At 49.5% G+C, this 25,983-nt stretch overlaps 7 protein-coding genes across 7 annotated transcripts; 5 read left to right on the top strand and 2 right to left on the bottom strand.

The window, feature by feature from the left end:
* Window positions 1–1,985: 1,985 nt before the first annotated feature.
* HOO65_020649 (L-amino-acid oxidase) lies at window positions 1,986–4,112 on the top strand (the record flags this gene model as incomplete). The annotated part of the gene is made up of 2 exons (XM_071006552.1): window positions 1,986–3,869; window positions 3,951–4,112. 2 exons carry the CDS (start codon window positions 1,986–1,988, stop codon window positions 4,110–4,112), a joined length of 2,046 nt encoding a protein of 681 aa, XP_070861287.1.
* Window positions 4,113–7,214: 3,102 nt separating this feature from the next.
* On the top strand, window positions 7,215–7,502 carry HOO65_020648 (uncharacterized protein; the record flags this gene model as incomplete). Its single annotated transcript, XM_071007106.1, has 2 exons — window positions 7,215–7,278; window positions 7,324–7,502. The coding sequence occupies 2 exons, from the start codon at window positions 7,215–7,217 to the stop codon at window positions 7,500–7,502; spliced, it is 243 nt and encodes an 80-aa protein (XP_070861286.1).
* A 572-nt stretch (window positions 7,503–8,074) lies between these two features.
* On the top strand, window positions 8,075–9,787 carry HOO65_020647 (putative rhamnogalacturonase; the record flags this gene model as incomplete). The annotated part of the gene is made up of 1 exon (XM_071000122.1): window positions 8,075–9,787. The coding sequence occupies one exon, from the start codon at window positions 8,075–8,077 to the stop codon at window positions 9,785–9,787; it is 1,713 nt and encodes a 570-aa protein (XP_070861285.1).
* Window positions 9,788–10,171: 384 nt separating this feature from the next.
* On the bottom strand, window positions 10,172–11,314 carry HOO65_020646 (uncharacterized protein; the record flags this gene model as incomplete). The annotated part of the gene is made up of 2 exons (XM_071006869.1): window positions 10,172–10,815; window positions 11,032–11,314. The coding sequence occupies 2 exons, from the start codon at window positions 11,312–11,314 to the stop codon at window positions 10,172–10,174; spliced, it is 927 nt and encodes a 308-aa protein (XP_070861284.1).
* Window positions 11,315–13,404: 2,090 nt separating this feature from the next.
* On the top strand, window positions 13,405–15,217 carry HOO65_020645 (Glucosidase 2 subunit beta; the record flags this gene model as incomplete). The annotated part of the gene is made up of 3 exons (XM_071006634.1): window positions 13,405–13,495; window positions 13,558–14,502; window positions 14,562–15,217. 3 exons carry the CDS (start codon window positions 13,405–13,407, stop codon window positions 15,215–15,217), a joined length of 1,692 nt encoding a protein of 563 aa, XP_070861283.1.
* A 180-nt stretch (window positions 15,218–15,397) lies between these two features.
* HOO65_020644 (Protein RTF2 -like protein) lies at window positions 15,398–16,237 on the bottom strand (the record flags this gene model as incomplete). The annotated part of the gene is made up of 1 exon (XM_071000121.1): window positions 15,398–16,237. The coding sequence occupies one exon, from the start codon at window positions 16,235–16,237 to the stop codon at window positions 15,398–15,400; it is 840 nt and encodes a 279-aa protein (XP_070861282.1).
* Window positions 16,238–17,391: 1,154 nt separating this feature from the next.
* On the top strand, window positions 17,392–25,363 carry HOO65_020643 (Phosphatidylinositol 3-kinase tor2; the record flags this gene model as incomplete). The annotated part of the gene is made up of 6 exons (XM_071006237.1): window positions 17,392–17,456; window positions 17,523–17,593; window positions 17,685–19,063; window positions 19,124–20,131; window positions 20,188–24,726; window positions 24,770–25,363. 6 exons carry the CDS (start codon window positions 17,392–17,394, stop codon window positions 25,361–25,363), a joined length of 7,656 nt encoding a protein of 2,551 aa, XP_070861281.1.
* Between the last annotated feature and the right edge of the window lie 620 nt (window positions 25,364–25,983).

The following is a 25,983-nucleotide window of genomic DNA, read 5'->3' as shown; positions in this document are numbered from 1 at the left end:
CACGGCGACTACAGCATCGGGGTACACTTGTAGAGAATGGTAAGGGGGGGGGGGGGGGGTGTTTGTATCGGGCGTAGGTACAGTACTTTGGCTGCTTTGCAGAATGTGGGTTTCCATGGGCGGCACGGCGAGGGATAGGTGGTAAGAGGGAAATGTTTGATTTCCAAGAGCGGACGAACAGCCTAGCTTGGGTGAAGTTAGGAGAGTTAGAAGAGATCCAAGCGAGCCTTCACGGCATGATGATGCCTTGCCAGACAAGATAAGAACCATAGCGCCAATCATGTTGTGGGGATATCCGGTAGGATAGGATATAATTGAAATGTGGGCTGACAGAAGCCTAGAAGCCTGAAGAATGCTAGCAGGGCCCCTGTGGGACAGTAGGTAGAAAGTGAGCTACGGCGCTATAATCCCCTGTAATTACAGGCAGGTGACAGGTGGCAGATGACTGTGTCCCTTATCACACTGTCCCCTCCTCCTTATGGTCTCGTTATCGTACGCCCTAATTTTGACATGCAGAAGCGGGTGGCAAGAGAAAAATCAAAAGACGTTCAATTCAAGGCTTGGCAACCTGTTTGTGTGTTGTGTGTGTGTGTGTGTGTGTCCGCATGGTGCATGTGTGCATGTCCATATACATACGACGTAACATTTATCAGCAAGTCTATCAGCACAACACATCTTTACATCTCCCCTGCCCACGCCCACTTGCTAGTCCGAGAACAAGCTTTTAAGCTTGCAAGCAAAGCTCTTATCTTGACCTCTGCCTGACTGCCAGGAGCTTCCACCACCTACCTAGTCTTGGTCTAGCTTGGGCCCCTAATCCTTGTATTACTGCTCTGTTACTCCCAATGCTTATCTCTGCAAGGTCTTCATCCCTCCACCACCACCACCACTACCACTTACACTAATACAAATGCTGCTAAGAGCACTTGTCTATTCGGGATATTACATGCGGATTGGAAGGAACACAGAACGTTTGTTTTTGCTCCCAGAGTGAGATAGAACTTGGCCGTAGACCCTCTTTGATTCGACAGCAAGATAGATACCCTCGGCTCTAGCCAAACCGGAGTCGAGAGTGCCGGTGTTTCTCCTCTTCTGGTCGCCCTCTTTCTGCTTACCCAGCACTTAACTTGGCATTTGTCAAGGCAGAGCTCGTGGCCGCCATTGTTGTTGTGTGTTTCTAATATTCGTATTATTGCCAAGACGGCTTTTTGTCTGCCCCATGCAGTCAGCAACTGCTGCTGATACATAAAACCTCTACCCAGCGGAACTTTGTAATTTGGCCAAGAAGTTTGCCTAATAGTCAAGCATGACGCCAATAAGATACGCGTTCTTTTTAGGTCAATCTTCATGTCGAGTCTTTTTCTTGCATGCTATCTCGCCCGGTCTCTTAGGCCTCACGGAGAAGCTAGATCGGCTCCATCTCCGGGACCATGGTGCTTACTCTTTATCCTAGTCATGTCCACTGGCGGTAGTGTGTTAAGATGCTGGGCGAGGCTAGTGTCGGGAAGACTTTCTTCAGTCTATCGAGAAGGAAGAGCAAGATTGAGGGTGTGTAGTTTCCCTCTTGCACACCCACCATCCGCCCCCCAAGATAGCCCCTCGGTGCAAATCAATCTATTACTTGATAGCATTTTTAAACTTAGTTTTGCAGAGTCATCTCCGTAGTAGTAGGCCCTTTTCAGGCTAGTGATCTATACGTATCTTGGTGTAAAGTGTATGGATGGATGTCCTTGTATATCCAAGGCAGGGCATTTTCCGCTCGTGATGATCTTGAACTGCGCATATATATAACTCTCCAAAGGGACCCCTAAGTTGTTTGCGGTTTTCCCTCCCTTTCTTTCCTCACCAGGTCTTTTCTCTCTCTCTCTCTCTCTCTCCGGGGCATCATTTTCCTTTCCCCTCTCTTGCCCTGACTGACTCTGACCCTAACTGAACTTCCTCTTTCTATCTCTCCCTCCATCAACCTACCTTACCCGCAATCCAAAATGAAGACCAGCGCTACTTTCGCCTCGCTGGTGCTTGGTGCCTCCGCGGCTGTCACGCCCCGGAGCCCAGAGCCAATCACTCTGGAGACCCGCTCTAACCTCAACTCGCGCGTGGCCAACGTGCACCTCAAGTTTGCCGAGCCCATCTCCGGCCTAGTGACCTATACCTACGGCGAGTGTGGCTCTGAGTTTGGTCAGCACGACCACATTGTAGCGCGTACGTCAGACCACTCCAATGACCGCCTGGTTTGGGTCATGCCTGCTGGTGTTGCACCTGGCGGTTGCCTTTCGGCCTGGAGCGAAGCGGGTGTCCTCCTAGGACGCTCCGCTGAGCAGGCCATCGACCACTCGAGCTCGTACCGCGTTAAACGCGATCTGGCTGCCAAGGCCAAGCGTGATGGGATTGCCATGCCTGACGTTCCCAACATCGACATGATGGGCCCTTGGTTCGACGGTGTGGCTGCCCTAGATGGCAAGAACATCGGTGCCGTCAACTCAGGTATCAAGAACAAGAAGATTGGTATCCTGGGTGCTGGCATGTCGGGCCTAATGACCTACCTCGTGCTGCATCAGGCTGGCTTCAAAAACATTGAGATTCTTGAGGCTGCACAGCGCCTAGGTGGCCGTGTCCACACTGAGTATCTTTCCGGTGGTCCCTTTGACTACTCGTACCAGGAAATGGGCCCTATGCGCTTCCCCTACCAGGTGGTATACAACAACATTACTCACAATGTCACTGACCACCAGCTTGTTTTCCAGCTGGCCACGGAGTTGAACACCCTCAACAACCACAACAAGAACTGGTCTGTTGACTTTATCCCGTGGTACCAGAGCAACAAGAACGGCCTCGTTTATAAAAACGGCTTCAAGCTGCCGTCAGGCCTTCCCCCTACTGTTGCGCAAATTGCAGCCAACGCATCGCTAGGCGTGTCAACTGTCTATGACGAAGCCACACTGGAGGTCGAGACCAAGGTCGAGGACATTACCAGCAACAGCACGTTCCTGGCTGAGATTGCCGACAACATGTTCAAGGCACACTCCGACTTTGTAGCCAATGGCCTGGGCGGCAAGCCTGGTGACCAGTGGTCCGAGTTTGCCTACATGGTCAACTATCTTGGTGCCACACTGAACAGCACCGACATGCTGGACGGCGGCTCTTCTTCATTCTGGGACTCGTTCTACGAAGGCATGTATTTCAGCGCCAGCACGTGGAAGACAATCGACGGCGGCCTGTCGCGTCTGCCGGGAGCTTTCCACCCGCTAGTTGACAAAGTGGTGCGCATGAACCGCCGAGTCGAGGCCGTAGAGAACAAGAACGGCCAGGTTAATGTCAAGTGGAGAGAGCATGCGGGGGATGTGTCGGCCAAGACCAGCACATACGACTACGCAGTGGTGGCTGTTCCGTTTAGCATTGTCAAGCGCTGGCGTCTACCCAGCATGGAGACCAGCATGAAAAACGCCATCACAAAGCTCAACTACAACTCGGCCTGCAAGGTTGCTCTAGAGTTTAGCCACCGCTTCTGGGAGCACTATGAGAACCCCATCTATGGAGGTTGCTCGACCACCAGTGATATTCCCGGTGTTGGCACCATCTGCTATCCTTCGTACAACATCAACGGAACCGGCCCAGCTACCATGCTTGCCTCGTACATTTCCGGTACGCAATACGGCCTCAGCTGGGCAGCAGCACCCGAGGTTGAGCACGTGAATGCTATTAAGGAAGCTATTTTCGAGATTCACGGCGATGTAGCCCGCAAGGCATACACTGGCAAATACAACCGCCGCTGCTGGGCCAACGACGAGTACCAGGCTGGTTCGTGGGCGTCGCCTACTGTTGGACAGCATGAGACTTACATTCCCGAGTACTTCAAAACTCACAACAACGTAAGTAGATGAGTCTCCTTTTGCTTCCTTTTACCCTAGAGTGGCTTATGCTAACACGTTTCCCCCCCCCCCCCCCTCTAGCTGATCTTCGTTGGTGAGCACACCTCATACACTCATGCCTGGATCGCCTCTGCCCTAGAGGCCGGTGTCCGTGGCAGTGTCCAGCTCATGCTTGAGCTTGGACTTGTCGACGAGGCCAAGGCCGCTACTGAGAAGTGGATGGCACGCTGGATCGAGGTTTGAGTCAGCATATGAGAGGCGCGTAATGGGCGGGCTGTGGGAGGATAACTTTGTACATATTTAAAGACTTTAATCCATGACTTGTGATGACGAGACCGAATTTTGCATCTTGGCAAAAAAGAAAATATACATGTGACGATGTGAAAAAAAAAGATAAGCGACAACGACAGGATTCGAACCTGTGAGGGCGAACCCATATGATTTCTAGTCATACCCTTTAACCACTCAGGCACGTTGCCGGATCTGACGAAGATCGCAACTGTTAGGGTAGAACATGTTCTTTGGCATAACCCTAATAAATCGCCGCAGTAAGGGTTTGGACACTTCTCTCAGTGAATAACCAGCTTGCTTGAAAGCATTCGTGCTTCTCTCACCTAAAACTTGGGGTCAGCCTTGTATAGGGCCAATTCTGTCCGGCCAGCAGCCAGTCCGACGTCGTTTGATCTTAGTAATCCCAGTAGACGTCAAATAAATCCAAGTTCAAGTTCTCGGTCTTCCTCCCTTCCGCGGACGACGCTCATGACGCTGATACGATCTTCATTCTTTTGCTCTTCTTTGAGTCTGCCATGGATTTTAGCAATGAGCTGTATAGCCTTGAGGCCGCGCTTGCCTAGCTTTAAGCTCAACCTCGTCGTCGACTTGCCCCCTTTCCACGACATGACACCTTTCGCGATCGCCAACTCCTCATCGCCACAGCACCACTGCAACTCAAGGAGCCGACCTCCACGCCCATGACCGCATTTTTGAGAGCTCATGCAGCCTGCACATGCCCTTCCCTTCTCTTTGCTTTCGTTCTTCCTGCGCTCTTCTGTCCACTGACAGATTAGTGACTGTGGGAGGTCACTATAAAGAGAGCTTGCTTCGCGCCTCATCCACGCTCTATGAGGCAGCGGCCCCCAAAAAAGTGCAAGCTCTGACTTTCCCCTCGTTTTTAGGCCATATAGGAAACTGTCAGTGGAAACTGTCAGCGGAAACTGTCATCTCGTTTGTCGGGATCTCCATGACTTTACAAGACATGGCAGACGGGTCTTTCAGAGCAACAAACGCTTAGGAGGAGTTGGGGGCTGCATCCACCTCTAGGATTGAGGTATATCTGGGGATTTCCTTTGATTGATGTATATTTTGTTTTCCAACGACTGCAGAGCGGAAGCGAGTAGCAAACTTGCTTGGGAGCGTACACGTTTCGCCTGTCGGGGCTCTATGGCCAGCTTTGTGGAGGGCCAGTTTTGTCCGGCCGTTAATCCGACGTTGTTGGCTCTTGCCAATTCCCGTAGAAGCCGAAGAAATTAATTCGAGCTCTAACCCTATAGTAAGGGTTAATATCAACCGGGGTTTCTATAAATACTGGGGGGGGGGGGGTGGAGGCTTTATTGCTTTGACTTTCAATTTTCTTGGCTACCAAGACTAGCAGGCAAGTCTAAGAGCCCCTTGCGGAATTCTTCAGACAAGGGTCTTGGGCTCGCAGTACCTGTGAGCTTCATGTTGGGGGGTTCATGGTCGGTCGGAATCGAGATTGGGAACAGAAGAAAAAAGGATGACGATGGATGGTGGAGATTGAGGAAATCCGAGGGAGGAAAGCAAGTATAAAACACCAAATATATATCAATCGGGAAGTGCATAACCACAATACGAGTCGACGACGGTTTGTGGTTGGAAGATCAATAGAAGGAAAGATTTGCAACAGGCATAAAAACAGCAGAGCAACGCTAGAATCGATGGAACCAACATACCACTGTGCATTATAGTGTCAGCTATCAGCAGTTCGTGCCCCTTCCAGAGGTGTCAGAACAAGAACGAACCACGCTTGCGTTTCATGTTTAGGATGAAATGTACGTGAAGAAACATACAGGAAAAGTCAGCTTCATTGTAGCCAGTTTCTTCATAGGCATTTTGGGCCTTGACAGCAACTCTTTTTTAGATGCTGACAATAGTTTGCAAAATAGCCTCGATATTTTTCCATGTGATACCAGGAACTCATGGCCAGCTTTTTCCCGCACCATTGTCATCGGAAGCTTTGATCTGGACAAAGACGGAGAGAGTTAAAAGGCCACCAAGGAAAAAAAAGAGAATTAAAGGTAAGCAAGAAACAAGGTGTGCTCACATATGGCAGCATGGCGGTGAAACACGGGAGAGGTCTCAATGCATAACAAAGCTCAGCCTTTATTTCTTGGGGAGTTCTTGGCTTGTCTCTCAAGTGGAGTTATTGAAAGAAGCCTAGCCTATGGCCAATTTTCGAGTGCCCCTGCTGTGGTAGACACACATGATCATTGCTCTATTTGCGAGTGCCCCAGGGTTGTTCTTGCGGAAATGGAAAGGAGAGCCGGGCGTACTAGCTAACCTTCTCAAAACACGAGCAACTCTGGTTCTAGAATACCAAGGCAACAAACACCAAGGGCGGAACGAAGGCCCATCCCATTCTAGTTCCACCCTTGCAGCAAAGGGGGAAGGGAATACAAGACAACTGCAACCACTTGGCGGGTTTGGTATTCAACTGCGAGCACGAGCAGCCCGAAGGAGACGGACGAGTCTGGTTGTAGCGCGGTGACGCGAGACTAACACAGACACAGAGGATAGATGTTACTGTCGGATGTACTTGCGGAAAAACGAGCTATAGTGTCCATTTATGGATTAGTCCATGCTTCATCTAATGTGCAAAAAGGGAGACAGAGGGAATAGGAAAGCGGGAGTACTATGCATAGACCACCGCTAATATATATAGTAGTGTCGTTAAGCTGCGATGCAAGGCAGCCTAAAGAAAAAACTGCCGAGATGAGATGATAAACACCGTACCTGAAAGAGCGCAGAAAACCGTATAGAGACGGGGATTCCACCGGTGTTAAGGAGAATCTAAATTTATCCATGCTCTGTAAGCACAATAACATGCTCAGTTAGGCCCGGGCCTGTGGGCTTTCTTTGCCTATCATTTAAAACTGAAGAAGGCACGAAGAGCAGGATATGAAACACTAGCAAGGAATGCTTCATTGTAACAAGTCTGTGTTGTATTAGCGACACATCCTACCCATGTGATTCTCAAGCTTAGCGTTTATTTTATCCTGGGCCTCTCCTGGTAGGCCTAGCATCAAACAGGGACGACATCAGAAATGGATGCCCGGACTCAACGGGCAAAGCTGTGGAAACAAAACTGTTCGGTGGTCGGAGAAAATTCTAGGTAATATAATTCAAGGCAAGGGGCACATTTGGAAATGCATGATAGAGAAAGAAGATAAGCGAAAGTGGGCGGGCAGAAGAGATGAGATCGAGAAGGGGGAAGAGGAGGAAGAGGAGGAAGAGGAGGACGAGGAGGACGAGGAGGACGAGGAGGACAAGGGACGAGTAGCAAAGGCGAGGGAGAGCGGCGAGAGTACGGCGAATAAGATATATCAAAAGAGCTAGAAGAACAAGGGGAAAGCAAAGATGAGGGGAGAGAAGTAGGGGTGATTGAGAGGAAGGATGCCCAAGGGCCGTGTAAGCTGTTGTGTAGTTGCAGCTGTAGTTGTGTAGTTGTGTAAGTTGGTACACTAGCCAGGTCCCAAGCCACTAGTCAGGCCCCAAGCCCAAGTCCTAGTTTGACATGCACCAATGACCTTTCCCTTCCTTCCTCCCCCTTCTCTCTTGTCTTGGGCCTGGCCTTTCTTATAAAACAGCCATGGCCCCGTGCCAGACATACTCGTCCTTCTTCTCTTGGTCTCGACATCACAAATCCTTTCTTCCTCCTTCACTCCCGCATTCTCTCTTTTGCATCTCACCCTCATTCATTCTTTACTTTGCACTACGTGCCATCTCATCTAGTCCTTTTGCTGGCCTTTGTCCTGGTTTGACGAAGCCTCTCATTTCGTCTTTCACTCCTTCCTTTTTGCTCTGCCGATCTTGAGAATATAGATCGACACTCCCTCTGCATATACAGTTAGTTTCCTGGAGAAAATACACGTACCTACACACCGATATACACATACATATTCTTCGCCATGAAGGCCTCCATCATCTTGCAGGCGTTCGGCGCCACTACCCTCTTTGCCTCTACCGCCTCGGCTGCCTTTGGCTTCACCAAGTCTGGTAGTAACTACATCGTCGATGCCGGCTCCCAAGACACTTTTGCCATTACCGTTGCTGGCAATAACTGCGACGTCAAATCCATAAAATATCGTGGCACTGAGCTGCAGTCTGCAAGCCGTGGAACCCACATCGGATCCGGTCTGGGCTCCGCTACTGTCACCGCCGAGACTGTCAAGGGCTCCAAGGCGAACTACGTCAAGGTTACCTGCACCACCGACACCCTGATCCACTACATCATTGTCAAGGAGGGCGAAGCCAACATGTACATGGGTACTCATATCACTGCCGTGCCCTCCATCGGTGAGATGCGCTACATTGCCCGCCTCAACGCCAAGGTGCTGCCCAAGGAATACCCCTTCGGCGATGCCTCTGACACCTCCGGAAACACTCAGACCATTGAGGGCTCAGATGTGTTCCTAGTCAACGGCCAGACCCGCTCCAAGTTCTACTCTAGCGAGCGCTACATGGACACCGACTCGTACTGCGCTTACGGCGAGGGCTCTGATGCCATGCACGTTTGCTTCGTGCCACTACAGATGGAGACCTGCCTGGGCGGTCCCTTCTTCCGTGACATCAACTCCAACAAGGCCGACTCTAGCACCATCAACCTGTCATTCTACATGAACTCGGGTCATCTGCCCACTGAGAAGGCTCGCCTGGGTCTGAACGGCCCCTATGTCCTGTCCTTCACCAACACCAACATCCCCAAGAAGACTGACTTTGATGCTTCCTTCTTCGGCGAGCTTGATATCAAGGGCTTCGTCCCCGACTCTGGGCGTGGACAGGTCTCAGGTAAGGCCACTGGCGTTGCTGCCCCCTTCCAGCCCGTTGTCCACTGGTTCAATGACGCCGCCCAGTACTGGGCCAAGCCCGGGTCTGACGGCACCTTTGTTTCGCCTGCCATGAAGCCCGGTGATTACACCATGGTGCTATACCAGACCGAGTACAAGGTTGCTACGTCTCAGGTGACTGTGACTGCCGGTAAGACGGCCAGCAAAAGCATTGCTAGCACCTACAAAGCGCCAGAGACCTCGCTCTTCAAGATTGGAGAGTTCGATGGACAGCCTTTTGAGTTGCTCAATGGCGACAAGTTCCTTCGCATGCACCCGTCTGACAAGCGCATGGGTGCCTGGGATGCTCCTGAGTTCATGGTCGGCACTAGCAAGGCATCTGATTTCCCTATGGCTATCTTCAAAACCGTCAACACCCCTACCATTTCCTTCAACCTGAAGAGCGACCCTGGCGCTGCTACTCTGCGCATCTCCACTACTGTCAGCTCTAATGGTGGCCGCCCTCAGGCTGTTGTCAACAACTGGAGTGCCGCTGCGCCTGGTGCCCCTGTCAAGATTGACTCTCGCGGTGTCACTCGTGGAGCTTACCGCGGTTTCGGTGAACAGTACGATATTGCCATTCCTGCTGGCAAGCTGGTTGCTGGAAGCAACAAGATCAGCATCTCTGCACTGTCTGGCAGCACGTCAGATGCTCCCTTCCTCAACCCTAGCTTTGTCGTTGATGCGATCGAGCTCTTTGTTGGTCAGCCTCCTGCTGCTGCCAAGCGTGCGAGAAACGCTGACCCCAACACTAACCAGCGCATGGTTCCTAGCCACCGTGCCATGCGCTACTAACGGAATCATCACAGCACGATACGATGATGACGATCTGCTTTATCTGCAAATGCAGCCGCAATGCAATGCCTGGGTTAGGTCGAGATTCACTTCACTTGAGTTTATCCTTCGTTGAGGCATTCCTTTTCTTTTTCTTTTTTTTTCTTCTTTCGTGTTCCCCCTTTTTTTTTTCTTGTGTAAACCATTAGGTAACATTCCATTTCCCTTCTTCGTATATTTTCTTCCTACTTTTGTTCGGCGATCTTCCTCTTAGAGATGCCAGAATTCTCCAATGCAATGATTATAGTATGAAACCTAAAACTCCATTGTGACCTAAAACCAAGTGAAGGCAAGGCTTGTGAAAAAAAAATGAAGAAAGGCCTAGACACACAGTGTTTTGATCAACTACGCCAGTCCCTGTAGTCCGCCTTGAAACTTGGCTAGCCAGTCCGTAAACTCATCAGGCTTGTCGTCCCAGTCATGATAAATCGTTTTGCTGAGAAGCAAAGCTTGCTTGATCATGCTATCCATGAAGTCATCGACTTTATTCATTTCCAGCTCATAAAATGAATGGACCAGTTCGTCTGCCTCTGGCTGCAACGCTTTCATCACCTCTATCACACATTGCAGACGCCTTATTACTTCGGAGTTTGCGGGGAATTTAGGCAGTATGGTCATGCGTCGCTTTATGATGGCTTTACAGAAGAGGGCAAGCAGTCGTAGGCGCTTGGTGCAGGTGTCAACTCGTTCGACTATCTGGGCGGCATTGTTCTTCGGGATTTTCGTCCGCGTGTTAACCATCTCATCAACCATGCTCTGAACGTCATGGTCACTTGCAAGACTTAGGTCGCCGTCTAAAACGTTTTGTTGGTCTCCGGCTGACTCGATTTCATCCTCAAGGTCTTCCAGGGAATCATCCTTCCACTCATTCAATTCACTAATCACATCGACGAGTAAATCGTGGGTGTCTGTGATGTGTTCGTCGATGATAAGTTGTCGTGGGCCCTTGTCAAGCTTTTTGATCAGAGAATCCACCAAATCTGCCAAAACTGATAGATGACGTAACATATCATTCTTTTTTTGTGGACTCATTGGCTCCCCTTGGTCTGGGACAAGCTGCACGATTGAAATTACCGTGTTAGCTATCTTTTGACTTGGAACTAGAAGCGATCTGAAAAAAGCATCTGTGTAAAACTTTGGGCAGTACAGCCCGACGCCTTTCGGGAGATATTCCATATTGGTGGCTATTTCATTTATCACAGTACCAACTGCACTGGGCGTTATCGGGTCTGCGAATGCCATGAACTGCAGTTGCACGCAGCGAGAGCGAATAAGCTTTAGAGCGTCGGCAAGGAGACCTATAATTTTCGCATGGCCTTGCAAGTCTTCGGGTGTAAGCTCATCTGGATAGGAGGCCCAGAGACTAGAATTATCCTCCATCAAGCAGCGCAGCTGAGCCGCAGACTTTTGTATCTTGGTGACAGCAACTTTGCGCTGCCGTGCCAGCTTCTTAAGGCCATCATCTTCAGCTGATGGGGAGGAAGTCATGGTGACCGAGATTTCGAGGAGGCCTGCGCAAGGGTCGATAAGAGATGTCAGGGTAGCTAAGATGAGTACAGATTGTTGGTGGCAGGTAAGATGGGCATTGGAGTTGATGAGAAGGAACACAAAAATTTAGGCGGGGTTTGATTAATTCTAGGAAACTGGTATATAGCCGGAGATCACCCGGTGATAAGATAACTAACACCGTTAAATTATTGCTATTCGCACTGAGAGCTTAAACAAGAAGATCGTCTACTTGTTAAGTTGAATCTGGGGGAGAGCTCTAAAATACCAAGCATCACCTAAGCACATAGTATCATACGGGCCCCAATAGGGGAAGTTACTACGTGGGCATCAGGTTTTTTCTACACGGGCATCGGGCTTATGTGGGCATCAAATTTACACATTCTGGTTGGCTAGAAATGTGTCTGTTAGTGCATTCTATGCTCTGGAATTCTGCCAATGTACCTCTCTCCCCTGGCCAATTCTATGGCTGATACTTATACAAAGAAATGTAAAAAGGACAGGATACTCTTTGTGTTGAAGACTTCACTGATATATGATTTCTTTATCCTATGTTATTACTCTTAAGTACTATGATGTAGCTGCACATACTCAGGAAAACAACCTCATGACAGCCAGTAAAGTAAGGCAGAGAATGGCTGTATAGATGCTGAGGTCCCTGGGAGCTAGGGGATAATCCTCTCAGAATGGGAAGAAGGGGTGTAGCTGACATCTAGAGAAGGATAGATAAATATACTGAAGAATAACAAGCTTTGTATCTAATGGATAGAGAGGGAGATTGCATTATATTCAGAGAATGAGAATCAAGTGGTTATATTTAGGTATAAAGGCAGCTCAAATAAATAGTATAGAGACAAAGGTTGTGAAATGGCCCTTCTAGAAGAAGAAATTCACAGCAACTGTAGTGTTGCTACTTGTGAAGAATCCTTGAGATTTGGCCCACTGTTAGTGCACATGCTTCACTGCCTTTATGGGCCTTGTACCTGTAAGCTAGAGCCAATCAGAGTGCATAAAGCCTGATGCCCACATAAGCCCGATGCCCGTGTAGAAAAAACCTGATGCCCACTTAGTAACTGCCTTTGGGCCCTTCCTAGCAACACAGATGTCGTAAATACACCAGATAGAGGTACGTTAAAAAATACATACATACATACTAGATAGAGGTAAATAATGTAGTTGAAATTGTGTATTTTGAAGCTCTGAATACCTAAGGGGGCATGACTTCGAAGTCATTATATGGCCAACTTGATGACACTGGCTACATTTTGATGCTTTCCTTCTCCTAGGCTCAACAGTCTCAAATCCAGACAGCTCATGCCTTGTACTTGTAACTGGCTGAGTGGGTGCTCTGAAAGCCGGGCACCTCCATGGCTCTAAAATAGGCTGTTGCTGAAGTTGGTTTCGTTTTAGATGCCAATGGGGATGAAAGTATTGAAGGGAAAGATTCTGGTTTGTCTCTTGAAGTAACTGGACTCGTAAATCCCTTCAGGGGGGAGGATATCGTCAGGAAATTGTCTGATTTGTAGCGCCTCCGAGTTGTCTGCTACATCATCTGCTGTGTTGTTTGCATTTACAGCATTGAAAGCATGTGCTAAAGCGTCTGTCTCCATTTCTATCTGGTTTATATGGTGTATTTGGTGTGGTGTATCTACTTGCTCCATCTGTTGCATCTGCATCGCTGGTACGTGGCCAAAACCTTGCTTCCATAAGCTAAAATTGGTTACATAATCCAAAAAAAAGACCAGGGGGTGGTGCATCAAGCAAAATGACCGGTGCATGTAGGCGTCGCCGCCCCTATGGGGCCCCAGGTTTACGTAAGCATACAGCAGTGTGGATCTATGAGGCCCCAGCCGTGTTGCGGCCTATTGGGGCCCGTATCATACCCAGACAAAGGCTTAAGCTTGGGTGACCGCATCACGGCGAATCTATCCTGCTTGGACTCTTACACCTGTATATTTTGTCTCTCACATGCCTGCCGCCTGAGAACCAGCCCTTTTTCCTCTTTTCTCTCGTTATCTATTGTCCTAGTAGTGTACGATCTTTACTAGCTGCCACACTCCATTTCCTTCACCATGAAGTCTCTAGCCCTTTTCATCGGCACTTCAAGCTTGCTCTCGGCAGCTTCAGCATCCAAGGCCTTGCCCCGAGGTGTTGGTCCGGAGTGTAAGCTCGATTTTAATGGCGACCAGCTTATACCCATTATACTGACTGTTCTCTATCAACAGACGCCCAGCACTACAGCTCCAAGGACAGCTTCTCCTGCATAAACTATCCCGGAACCAATATAAATCCGAGCCAAATTAACGACAACTCCTGCGACTGCCCCGACGGCTCCGATGAACCTGGAACTGCCGCCTGTGCCAGTCTTGACGTCCTTTCTCCGCCTCAACCTTTACCCGGTGCGGCCTCGGGAACGACACAGACAAGCAATGCTCTGCCCGGCTTCTGGTGTGCTAATTCTGGCCATATTGGAGCTTATGTTCCTTTTATGTTTGTCAATGATGGTGTATGCGACTACGATTTATGTTGTGATGGCACGGACGAGTGGGCCGGCGCTGGTGGCGTCAAATGCCCTAATAAGTGTGCCGAAATTGGCAAGGAATTCCGCCAGAAGGCCGCTGAAAATCAGGCTGCGCTAGACCGTGCATTGAAGAAGAAGACCGACATTTTGACTCAAGCTCAGAAGCTGCGCCTGCAAATCACCCAGCGCATCGCTGCTCTGCAACAGGAACTCAAGACTGAAGAGGCCAATCGCGATGAGCTGGAGCGGAAGCGCAACGACGCTGAAAAGGCTGAGCGCGGGAAGGTTGTTCGCGGTCCAGTCAAGGCTGGGAAACTGGGCATCCTCGTTAACCTAGCCAAGGAGCGTGTGAGCGGTCTCAAAAAGGCGTTGGATGAAGCATTAGACCAACGCGATGATGCAACTGACAAGGTCATCAAGCTGGAGCATATTCTGCGCAAGTTCAAGGAGGAGTATAACCCTAATTTCAACGACGAGGGTGTCAAGGCTGCTATCAAGTCGTGGGAAGATTATGCTGCTTCACAGGCCCAAGTCTCGCGTGAGTACATGCCGGACTCTGATATGAATGAGTTGCTGCGCGAAGACAATGAACACAGCGGCATTAACTGGGCTGAATTTGAAGAGGCTGAAGAGCTGGATGCTGATATTAGTAAGTTGCCTCCTTTGTTGCACGACTATCACAGAGCGAAATCTACATACTGACAAAAGTTCTACGAACAGTCTTCAACTTCGAAGCATATCTCCCTGAAGCACTACGCACCTCCATCCGCGAGAAGATTCTTGCGGTTCGTGTGTGGATGATTGATAACGGTCTTCTCGCCCAGCCCCAAAACGCTGGCGAAAGCTCATCCGTCAGGGTTGCTCGTGAAGCCTTCGAGGCGTCAGAACGCAATGTTGCCGCCAAGTCACGCGACATTGAGCAAGCCAAGGAGGACCTGAACAGCGATTACGGCCCGGAAGGCATTTTCCGCGCGCTCAAGGACAAGTGCATTTCTATTAACAGTGGCGAGTACGAGTATGAGGTGTGCTGGATGGGCCGTACGCACCAAAAGAGCAAGAAGGGCCACGGCCAGAGCCACATGGGAACGTTTGACAAATTCAGCTGGGAGGAGTCGGACGAGGAAGAGAAGCCAGATGGAAAAGGTCTAGGCGCTGGAAAGCGTCTTGTTCTCAAGTACGAGGATGGCCAGGGCTGCTGGAACGGCCCCAAGCGCCGCACTGACGTATGGCTGGCTTGCCATGAGACTGAGGAGATTTGGAAGGTCATGGAGGCTGAGAAGTGCGTTTATAAGATCGAGGTTGGCACGCCGGTGGTGTGCGATGTAGCCAAGGCCCAGGAACCCCAGGGCAAGGATGAGCTGTAAAGGCTTTCCGAGGCGAATGTATTTTTTCTCCCTTATATCTTGTCCGTTGATGATTATACATGTTCTACAATTCCAGGAAGCGCATTCCTCAGTGTATTTACGAATACCCAACCAAGGTCTTTAGATATATCGATGTGGAAATGTGGGAATATCATATGAAAGGGCAAGGTCCGTGACAGCCTATCTCCCCGATGCCGCTAGTCGGCGCCGTTTTTGTTCGTCTTGCTCAGCCAGTACCTTGCTTGCAATAGAAGCAGCCATGGGGTTATTAATTCCGCTTATTCTCTTATCTACCTTGCGGTGTTGGTCCTCTGTAGCTTTTCTTTTCGCGCCGCGCGCCGTTTTCGAGGCTGCACTGCTGTTCATTTCCACCTTGTCTGTGCTGTCTTTCTTGCTCTTCTTCTTGCTGAGACTTTTATCTTTTTTAAGACTGTGTGTTAGGCCTAGCGTTCGTAGCTCTTCCATACGACTGTTAAGCCTTAAAATCTCAGGTTCTGTGGTCGGCAGAATTGGGATGATATCTCGTTGCAGGAAGGTCTCACTACACTCGGGGCAGGCTTCCTCTTGAATCTCTTTGATTGCTGCTTCGGCAAAGGCGTGTCCGCATGGCACTAGGTACACAGACTTGGTTTTGGAGCCTATTTCCTTCATACTCACAGGGCATGACACGATACCTTTTCCATTTGATCCACCCCGCTTGAACTGGAGTCGAACAACATCCCGAATGGACCTGATGCCTGTGGTTTCGAATGTAGCGCGGTTTTTGTGTTCATTGTCGGTTTCGTCAGAGGCTGAAGAGGGCATGAGACCCTGGAGAATGGATTCGTAGTTGTAGAGACGTCCTTGACAGTCTGATACAACACCTTCCATGTCCAATTTTTCGTCGGTAATTTGGCAGTGTGTCCAAGCATGGCTAAGAGACTCAAGTGCAGTAGCTTTTAATTCACTGACAGTCGGCTTGCGAGCCGCTTCCTTGACAAGCTCATGGCGTTTGGGGATAGAGCCTCCGTCGTTGCCCATGGTAAAGGGAGTAGTGCGAAAATAAAAAGAATAAAAAGAAAAAGGAAAATTCACTTGTTCGATAGTTGACGTTTATCTTTCAAAGTTTAGCTAAATAGAAACTAAATAAAAGATAGCTTCCTAGGAGAATGGCAAAGAAAGAAACGGCGAGCGTAACTTGCAAAATCAACGAAGTCGCAGAGCAATGAAGTCTAGGGTTTAGGTGCACCCCCCAAACAAGCCTAGACTGATAAGATAAGTACTCGCTACAGCCTTGCGTCAGGCCCGCTTTACTACTCAAGTACCTCAGAAGTGTGCATGTGCTACTTGACACTGTTACATACACTAGCTTGTTACTAAAGCCTGGTGCAAACTAATGTTTTCCGCACGGCCTAGATACTCTTCAGCACTCAATCGGCTGACTACTTTTAGCACAGGAACCTCCTTCCAGAAGTAAGCTTCTTAGCCAATTCACGACCAAATTGAATCGCTGCTTCCGCCAAAAAGAAGGCGTTTGCGTTTGTCTTGTGACGACTTCTTGCTCTGTTCTCAGCCTTCTCTTCTTCCTGGGAATAAGCAAACTTGTCACGATCTCGCACTAGACAAAGAAAGCTGTTGCTGGGTATCATTTTCGTTCGTCTTTTCTTTACCATCAAATATTTTCTTCATCTTTTTTTTTTTCTTTTCTTTTTGCCTTTCGAGTCTTTGTCGCGCATTTTTGGCAAGTTTCAACGCCTGTTATTCGCCCTGTATCCGATCTCCCTTCCAGTTTTTTATCGATTAGCTCAAAAGGTTGGTCAAGTCGTCTGTTTGCTTGCTTGCTGGGTGCGGACCAGACCAAGAACCTGGCTTCAAGCCTTATTTTGTTCTTTTTCATACAGAACACACTTTCCCCCATCAAACTTTAATCACCGTCAGCTACGCATATCCCCAGGCGCTGACCAATCTCGACTTCGATTCGATTCTATTCAACCTGACTGTTTCTCCAAACCCCAAGAGAGTTTGCACTAACCCTCATCTCGCCCGCCCTCATTTCTTGCTCGCTAACATTACGACAAGGAGACGGACTCCCATCTCATGTGCTGAAAAGCACTCTCTTCAGCTAGTCCAGGTACTTTGCACTAAACAGCTGTGCTTTGCCTGGTCTTGACGACCCATCGCAAAAGTTGCCCAACATGGCGCAACAACACCAGATTGCAATGGACCGGCTGGACATTGTCGTTAGAGACCTGCGATCTAGGTATGACTATCCTCGCCCCTACCGCCTACTAGCTTGTTGCTTTCTCTAACTGCTCCCTTCCCTCAGCCGTAACACTGACGAAGCCCGGAGAAGGGCTGCTGGCGCTTTGAGAGAACTGGTATCTGTCTGCCACAGAGGTTTGTTGCTCAATCCCTTCAGGCTACACTACGTGCATGCCTAACCTATCGCTTGAAAGAACGTCCCGCTGCTGACACAAAACCCCTCTAGACTTCCTCCCAGATCAATTTCTCGCCTTCTACAATGCCGTAAATTCCAAAATAACCCAACTTATCACACATGGATCAGATTCCTCCGAGCGACTTGGTGGCGTCTATGCCCTCGAAAGCCTTATTGACTTCGACGGCGTTGACATGTCCATAAAATACACCCGTTTCACCCAGAATATTAAAACTATCCTGCGTGGAAAGGATATCCATCCAATGCAGGCAGCTGCTACTGCCCTCGGCAAGCTGTGCCGCCCTGGAGGTACCTTGACTACTGAGCTCGTTGACTCCGAGGTCAAAATGGCGCTTGAGTGGCTCCAGTCAGAACGCGTCGAAGAACGGAGATATAGCGCCATCTTGATTCTCCGTGAGCTGTCCCGGAATGCTCCCACTCTCATGTATGGCTATGTAGGGTTGGTATTCGAGCTCATCTGGGTCGGCCTGCGGGACCCCCGCAACCTGATCAGAACTGCCTCTGCCGAAACTGTTAGCGCTTGTTTCCGGATTATTCGCGAGCGCGACCCCGAAATGAAGAAGACTTGGATGACTAAAATGTACTCGGAGGCCATATCTGGCTTGAAGGTTAACACTATCGAGTCCGTTCACGCTTCGCTTCTGGTGACCAAGGAACTACTTGAGCAAGGCGCCATGTTCATGCAGTCGCACTATCACGAAGCTTGCGACACCGTCTTTAAGCACAAAGACCATAGGGACCCCGTAATCCGGAAAACGATCGTGGCTCTGATTCCTGATCTGGCCCGCTACAATCCTACTGACTTCAGCTCAAACTACTTGCATAAGTTTATGGTCTATCTTTCCGGCATGTTAAAGAAGGACAAGGAGCGCAATGAGGCCTTCTTGGCCATTGGCGACATCGCTAACTCTGTTAAGAGCGCCATCGCACCCTATCTCGATAGTGTGCTTTTGTATGTCCGCGAAGGGCTCAGTGTTAACAGTAGGAAACGGGGTTCGGTGGACCCCGTCTTTGACTGCATCAGTCGCCTGGCTGTCGCTGTCGGTCAAACACTAAGCAAGTATATGAGTGCTCTTTTAGACCCCATTTTTGCTTGCGAGCTTACCCCCAAGCTCACACAAGCCCTTGTCGACATGGCCTTTTATATTCCCTCGGTCAAGCCCGAGATTCAAGAACGCCTCCTCGATATGCTTAGTGTAGTACTTTGTGGGGAGCCCTTCAAAACCCTGGGGGCCCCCCAGCCCAACACCTTGGTTTCAGCTCCCATCATCACCAAGGACAATAAAGACCCACAAGCATACGAACTACGCAAAGAAGAGATCAAACTTGCCCTCAATACTCTCGGGAGCTTCGATTTCACAGGTATCTTTTATCTTTTAAAACACTCATCTTACTATACGCTTTGGACAGTATGTCCCTGTGATTAAAACGTCTGCTCCTAGTGGAACGGTCTTCTGATCAGGTAATAGGCTAAGTTTAGTAAACTTGCAGTCAAAGTCTATACCCATACAAAAATTGCACATACAATCAAAGCGGCGCTATTGCTCCCTACTTTCTACGAAGACGAACAACCGCTAACTTTCCAAGGTCATGTTTTGAACGAATTTGTGCGTGATGTTGCTATCAAGTACATCGAAGATGACGATCCAGACACACGAGAGGCTGCTGCCTTGACCTGCTGCCAACTCTACGTCCGCGACCCGATCATGAACCAGACTAGCATCCACGCCCTACAGGTTGTCAGTGATGTGGTAGACAAGTTGCTCACTATGGTCATTTCCGACCCCAGTTCCGAAATTCGACGGACCGTCCTTGCGGCTCTCGACGAGCGATTTGACCGGCACCTAGCTAAAGCTGACAATATCCGTATTTTATTCTTTGCTCTTAACGACGAGGTTTTCGCCATCCGAGAAGTTGCAGTTTCAATTATTGGCCGACTTGCTCGAGTTAACCCGGCTTATGTGGTCCCATCATTGCGCAAGACTCTCATTCAGATGTTGACAGAGCTCGAATTCTCCGATGTTGCTCGCAACAAGGAAGAGAGTGCCCGTCTTTTGAGGCTCTTGATTCAACACGCACAGGAACTAATTAAGCCCTATGTAGAGCCTATGCTCTCGGTTCTTCTTTCAAAAGCTGACGACCCAAACCCTTCAGTTGCCGCCACCATTCTGAATGCTATTGGTGAGCTAGCGACCGTCGGTGGAGAGGGGATGCTTCCTCACAAAGATCAACTCATGCCTCTGATTATGAATGCACTGCAAGATCAAAGCTCGGATCTCAAGCGCAAAGCCGCTCTTCACGCGCTGGGCCAACTTGCTACTAACTCGGGGTATGTCATCCAACCCTACCTTGAGTATCCAGAGCTTCTTGAGCTTTTACAAGGCCTCATCCGTGCCGAGCCTCAGCGTGGCCCTCTTCGCCAAGAAACTATCAAGCTCATGGGCATTCTAGGTGCTCTTGATCCATACAAATATCAGGTTAGTTTGTAACTTCATCTCTTGAAAACTTTTGTGCATTTATTAACACACAATAGCAAGTGCAAGAGGAGCGATTCCCTGAACTGCAGCGCCGCGTGGAATCTAACCAGGTCACTGATATTTCGCTCATGATGACCGGAATAACGCCATCAAATAAAGACTACTACCCAACTGTGGCTATCAATGCTCTTCTTCAGATTCTCAAAGACACTTCGCTTGTGCAACATCATGCCGGGGTTATTGAGGCTATCATGAACATTTTCCGCACTTTGGGCCTGGAGTGTGTATCATTCCTGGACCGGATTGTGCCTGCCTTCCTAGGTGTCATCCGGTCCTCACAAATCCAGAGGTTAGAGTCATACTTTAGCCAACTGGCCACTTTAGTTGGTATTGTGCGGCAGCATATTCGTCAATACTTGCCTGAAATTGTTGAGTGTTTGGAGTCATATTGGAACCGCTCTCCTACGCTTCAGGTCACTATCATGCAGCTTGTTGAGGCCATTTCCCGCTCTCTTGAGGGCGAATTTAAGATCTATCTTGCACGCCTGCTCCCGCTTATGCTTGGTGCCTTGGAACGTGATACTTCGCCTCGAAGAAACTCCTCCGAACGCGTTCTTAACGCCTTCCTGGTGTTTGGATCGAGTTGCGAAGAGTACATGCATCTCATCATCCCCGTTATTGTCTGGGCTTTTGAGAAACACGGCCAGCCTCTAGCTACGCGAAAGCTGGCTATTGAAACAATCGGGAAGATTTCGAGGCAAGTAAATCTCAACGATTATGCTGCCAAGATTATACATCCCCTCACTCGTGTCTTGTCCATGGGCGAGCCTTTGCTTAGAGTTGCTGCTCTCGATACGCTGTGTCTTCTAATTTCTCAGCTTGGCAAAGATTATCTTCATTTTATGGGTCACGTCAACAAGATCATGACTCTAAACCAAATCCAACACCAAAACTACGAGTTGCTGGTCAATAAGCTACAGCGGGGCGAGGCCCTGCCACAGCCCCTTAGTTCTGAGACACAATCTGGAGAACCTAGTGCTGAGCCAATGTTTGGTGACATGGGTTCCCGCACTTTAGAGATGAATACGGTGCATCTCAAGGCTGCCTGGGATACCAAGGGAAAGTCTACTAGGGAAGATTGGCAGGAGTGGATTCGCCGTCTTAGTTCGACGCTTCTTAGCGAATCACCCAATCACGCCTTGAGAGCTTGTGCCAGCTTAGCAAGTGTGTACTCACCATTGGCTCGTGATCTCTTCAACTCTGCTTTTGTGTCATGTTGGAGTAAGATGTACGACTCGGCCCAAGAAGAGCTCATTATGAACATCGAAAACGCGATAAGATCGGAAAATGTTCCTCCAGACCTCCTTGGCTTACTGCTCAACCTGGCTGAGTTCATGGAGCACGACGACAAGGCTCTACCCATTGATATTCGAGTTCTTGGTCGCGAGGCTGCTCGTTGCCACGCTTATGCCAAGGCTCTCCATTACAAGGAACTTGAGTTCCTCCAGGATCAAAGCGCGGGTGCCGTTGAGGCCCTAATTGTCATCAATAACCAGTTACAACAGTCTGATGCAGCTATCGGTATTCTGCGAAAGGCTCAAAACTACAAAGAAGGCATTCAGCTGCGTGAGTCTTGGTTTGAAAAGCTAGAACGTTGGGAAGAAGCTCTAAATTTCTACACTAAGCGTGAGGAAGAGATCCCCGACGACCAGCCAACCCCCATTGACATCATCATGGGTAAGATGCGCTGTCTACACGCCCTTGGTGAATGGGAAGCGCTGTCGAGCCTAGCTGCTACGACATGGCACCATTCATCGCCCGATACCCAGCGCCGGATTTCAGGCCTCGCTACTGCCGCCGCCTGGGGTCTTGCGAGATGGGACGAGATGGATGGATATTTGCAATCAATGCGCAGACTTTCTCCCGACCGTTCCTTCTTCAGTGCTATCCTTGCTCTCCATCGCTGCCAATATCGGGAAGCTTTTACTTGTGTGCAGCAGGCCCGTGAAGCGCTTGATACCGAGCTTAGTGCTCTCGTCAGCGAATCATACAACCGTGCGTACCAAGTTGTTGTCCGCGTCCAGATGCTAGCCGAGTTGGAAGAGCTTATTACCTACAAGCAATGTGAGGGCGATGAGCGGAGAAGAGCCACGATGCGTCGGACATGGGAAGAACGTCTCATGGGCTGCCAACGTAATGTGGAGGTGTGGCAGAGAATGCTCAAGCTCCGCCATCTGGTTATTTCCCCAGCCGAGAATATGCATATGTCAATTAAATTTGCTAATCTGTGCCGCAAGTCTGGCCGCATGGGTTTGGCTGAAAAGTCTCTTAAAGCCCTAGTCAGTATTGACTTGCCACTCGAGACTATTATCCCGTATTGGAATGAGAATGATCCAAGTATTATCCTAGATCCTGAGGTTGAAGCTCGTATTCCGAGAGACATCCCGGAGCAGGTTGTGTACGCCATTCTCAAATACGTCTGGGAGCGAGGACAACAGACCAAGACTCAACGGAATAATATTCCTGAGAAGACTCTTTATTGTCTGCGCAAGTTCACCCGAGACACAGCCAACCGTTTGGAGCTAATCCGTAACTCGCTGAACCAGCACGCTTCAAATGGAGCCGAAATCCCTAGCGACTTTAGTTTTCACCATCCTCTTGACCCTGCCATTGTTAATCCGCAAGCGCAGCAGATGATCCAGGACCAGGCGATACTACTAGCCAAGTGCTACCTCCGACAGGGCGAGTGGCTTGTTGCCTTAAATAAGCACAATTGGCAACACAGTCATGTGGCTGATGTCCTTCGCTCATACTCTGAGGCTACCAAATACAACCCTCGTTGGTACAAGGCCTGGCATGCCTGGGCTCTGGCCAATTTCGAGTTAGTGCAGATGTACAGCTCTGAAGCTCCTGAACGCGGTAACATGGACCGTGCAATTGTCATCAAACATGTGGTCCCTGCTATAAAGGGCTTTTTCAAATCGATTGGTCTTTCGATGGGGAGCTCTCTTCAAGACACGCTTCGTCTTCTTACTCTATGGTTTGCTCATGGCACCCATATTGAAATTAACGCGGCTGTGACAGAAGGTTTTGGCAGTGTTAGCATTGACACGTGGCTCGAGGTCATTCCTCAGTTGATTGCGCGTATCAACCAGTCCAACAGACGCGTGCAATCCTCGGTCCACAACCTGCTTGCTGACGTTGGCCGTGCCCACCCTCAGGCCTTAGTTTATCCCCTTACCGTGGCGATGAATACCACTGGGCAGACTGGCCAAGTCGGCCAGAGCACACGGCGGTCTCGCTCGGCTGCCCAAATCATGGAGAGTATGCGTCAACATAGTGCTAATCTCGTGGCTCAGGCTGCTATGGTCAGTCGAGAGCTTATCCGTGTAGCCGTTCTTTGGCATGAAATCTGGCATGAAGGCTTAGAGGAGGCGTCTCGACTCTACTTTGGAGACCAGAATGTTGAAGGCATGTTAGCTACCCTCCAACCACTTCACGAGTTGCTTGAAAAGGGCCCTGAGACTCTTAGGGAAGTTTCCTTCCACCAAGCCTTTGGCCGCGACCTGGCTGACGCTCGTGACTGGTGCCGCCAGTGGGAGACCAGTCGGGACTTGAACGACATTAACCAAGCTTGGGATCTTTACTACCAAGTATTCCGTCGCATTATTCGCCAACTGCCGCAGGTGACTACCCTAGAGCTAGCATACTGCTCACCAAAGCTCTTAGAAGCCAAGGACCTTGATCTAGCGGTTCCCGGTACCTACCGCAGTGGCCAGCCTATCACACACATCCAGTCGTTTGACACGGTCGTCACGGTCATCAACTCCAAACAAAGACCCCGCAAGCTCCATATCAACGGCAGTGACGGTGTGGCTTCTCCCTTCCTTCTCAAGGGCCACGAGGATATCCGCCAGGACGAAAGAGTCATGCAGCTCTTTGGACTATGCAACACTCTGTTGACTAATGATTCGGAATGCTACAAACGCCATCTCATGATTCAGAGATACCCTGCTATTCCTCTGTCGCAAAACTCGGGTCTTCTGGGCTGGGTGCCGAACAGTGATACGCTACATGTCCTTATTAGGGAATACCGCGAATCACGCAAGATTCTGCTCAACATTGAGCACAGAATCATGCTGCAGATGGCACCTGACTACGACAATCTTACCCTTATGCAAAAGGTCGAGGTGTTTAGCTATGCACTCGATAATACTACTGGTCAAGATCTGTACCGTGTTCTGTGGCTCAAGAGCAAGAGCTCTGAGGCCTGGCTAGAGCGTCGCACCAATTACACACGATCGCTAGGTGTCATGTCGATGGTAGGCTACATCTTAGGTCTAGGCGATCGCCATCCGTCTAATCTCATGCTTGACCGAGTTACGGGCAAAATCATCCACATTGATTTTGGTGATTGCTTTGAGGTAGCCATGAAGAGAGAGAAGTATCCCGAAAGGGTTCCTTTCCGCCTGACGCGCATGCTCACGTATGCTATGGAGGTGTCCAACATTGAGGGAAGCTTCCGGATTACTTGTGAACATGTGATGCGTGTGCTCCGCGATAACAAGGAGAGTGTAATGGCCGTGCTTGAAGCTGTAAGTTTACCCTTAGTTGCTTGATTTTTTATACCCATTATAGCGACTCGTCACATGTTGTTCTTTGATTGCTAATCCAGCTATAATTCAGTTCGTTCACGATCCCCTTCTCACCTGGCGTCTGACCAATACCAACAGCCCGGCTGGCCCATTCCAGTCCGAGCGTGAGCAGGCCCTTGCCGGCCCTAATGGGCCGCGAATGCGCCGTACTTCGGTGCTAGAAGGAAACCCGGCCGAGCTCATGGCAGCACAGGCCGCTGCAGGCGACGAGCTCGACGCCCTTGGCGGCGCGCCACCAGTCAGCCGATCGCGTGCGCGAACCAACTCGACAGCGCTCTCTGAAGCCGCTCTTGCCAATGGTGTGGGGGCTGCCGGAGCCGGAGCTGGTCCTGGTGCTGGTGGTGCAACTACCAATGGAACCGCTGCGAACAACAACAACAACGCAAACGATCCAGCAGACATGCAGAACGCACGAGCGCTGGAAGTCCTGCACAGAGTCAACCTGAAGCTCACGGGTCATGATTTCAAGAATAACGAGGAGCTGGATATCATCAGTCAAGTTAATAAGCTGATTGTCGAGGCTACTAAGCTTGAGAATCTTTGCCAGCATTACATAGGATGGTGCAGCTTCTGGTAGATCAGGATGGAGGCGGCCGGGAAGCGGAAGAAAAGCGGTAGAAGAAGATGGATTACTTGGGATGGGGGGATGGATAAGCCAGAAGGGAAAGCGAGAAGGGGAAGGCGAGGCTTTGGTTTGCGAATTTTCCTTTGAGGCTTTACGTGTTGTTTTTTTCTTTTTCTTTCTTCTATGGGCTGCACTTTTGCTTTTGTTTCTTTCGTCTTTTTTCTTGTCATCTTCATCTTGATTTTTTTTTCCTTTCCTACTTTGCCCTCCCCCACCTCCTTACTATAGAAACGGAAGCTTTGTTTGGTTTCTGTTCGTTCGTCGCGGTTTTTTCTTTTCTTGATATTTTTGCTTATTTCCTTCGCTAGAGACCAAAGGAATACGCACACACACTTATGATGATTTCTAGGCTTGAAATCTCAAACTCGGCCTGTCTTTGCAAGACATCTTCGTCGGCCTGTTCCGTGTTAGTGGTTAGCTGTGATAATCGGGGCCTCTTCAACTATGTACGTATATTTACAGGCGCTTCGCCCACTGAACAGCAAGATTTCAGCGCTGTTACCACTGTATTTAGCAAGTTCCCAATTCCAAGCGCCCGGTTAGCTCAATCGGTAGAGCGTGAGACTCTTAAT

The sequence above is a fragment of the Ceratocystis lukuohia genome, assembly GCF_044167205.1.
Source record: "Ceratocystis lukuohia strain C4212 chromosome Unknown Supercontig2_pilon, whole genome shotgun sequence".
NCBI classification, from domain to species: Eukaryota; Fungi; Ascomycota; class Sordariomycetes; order Microascales; family Ceratocystidaceae; genus Ceratocystis; species Ceratocystis lukuohia.
This window is presented reverse-complemented; position numbering and strand designations above follow the sequence as displayed.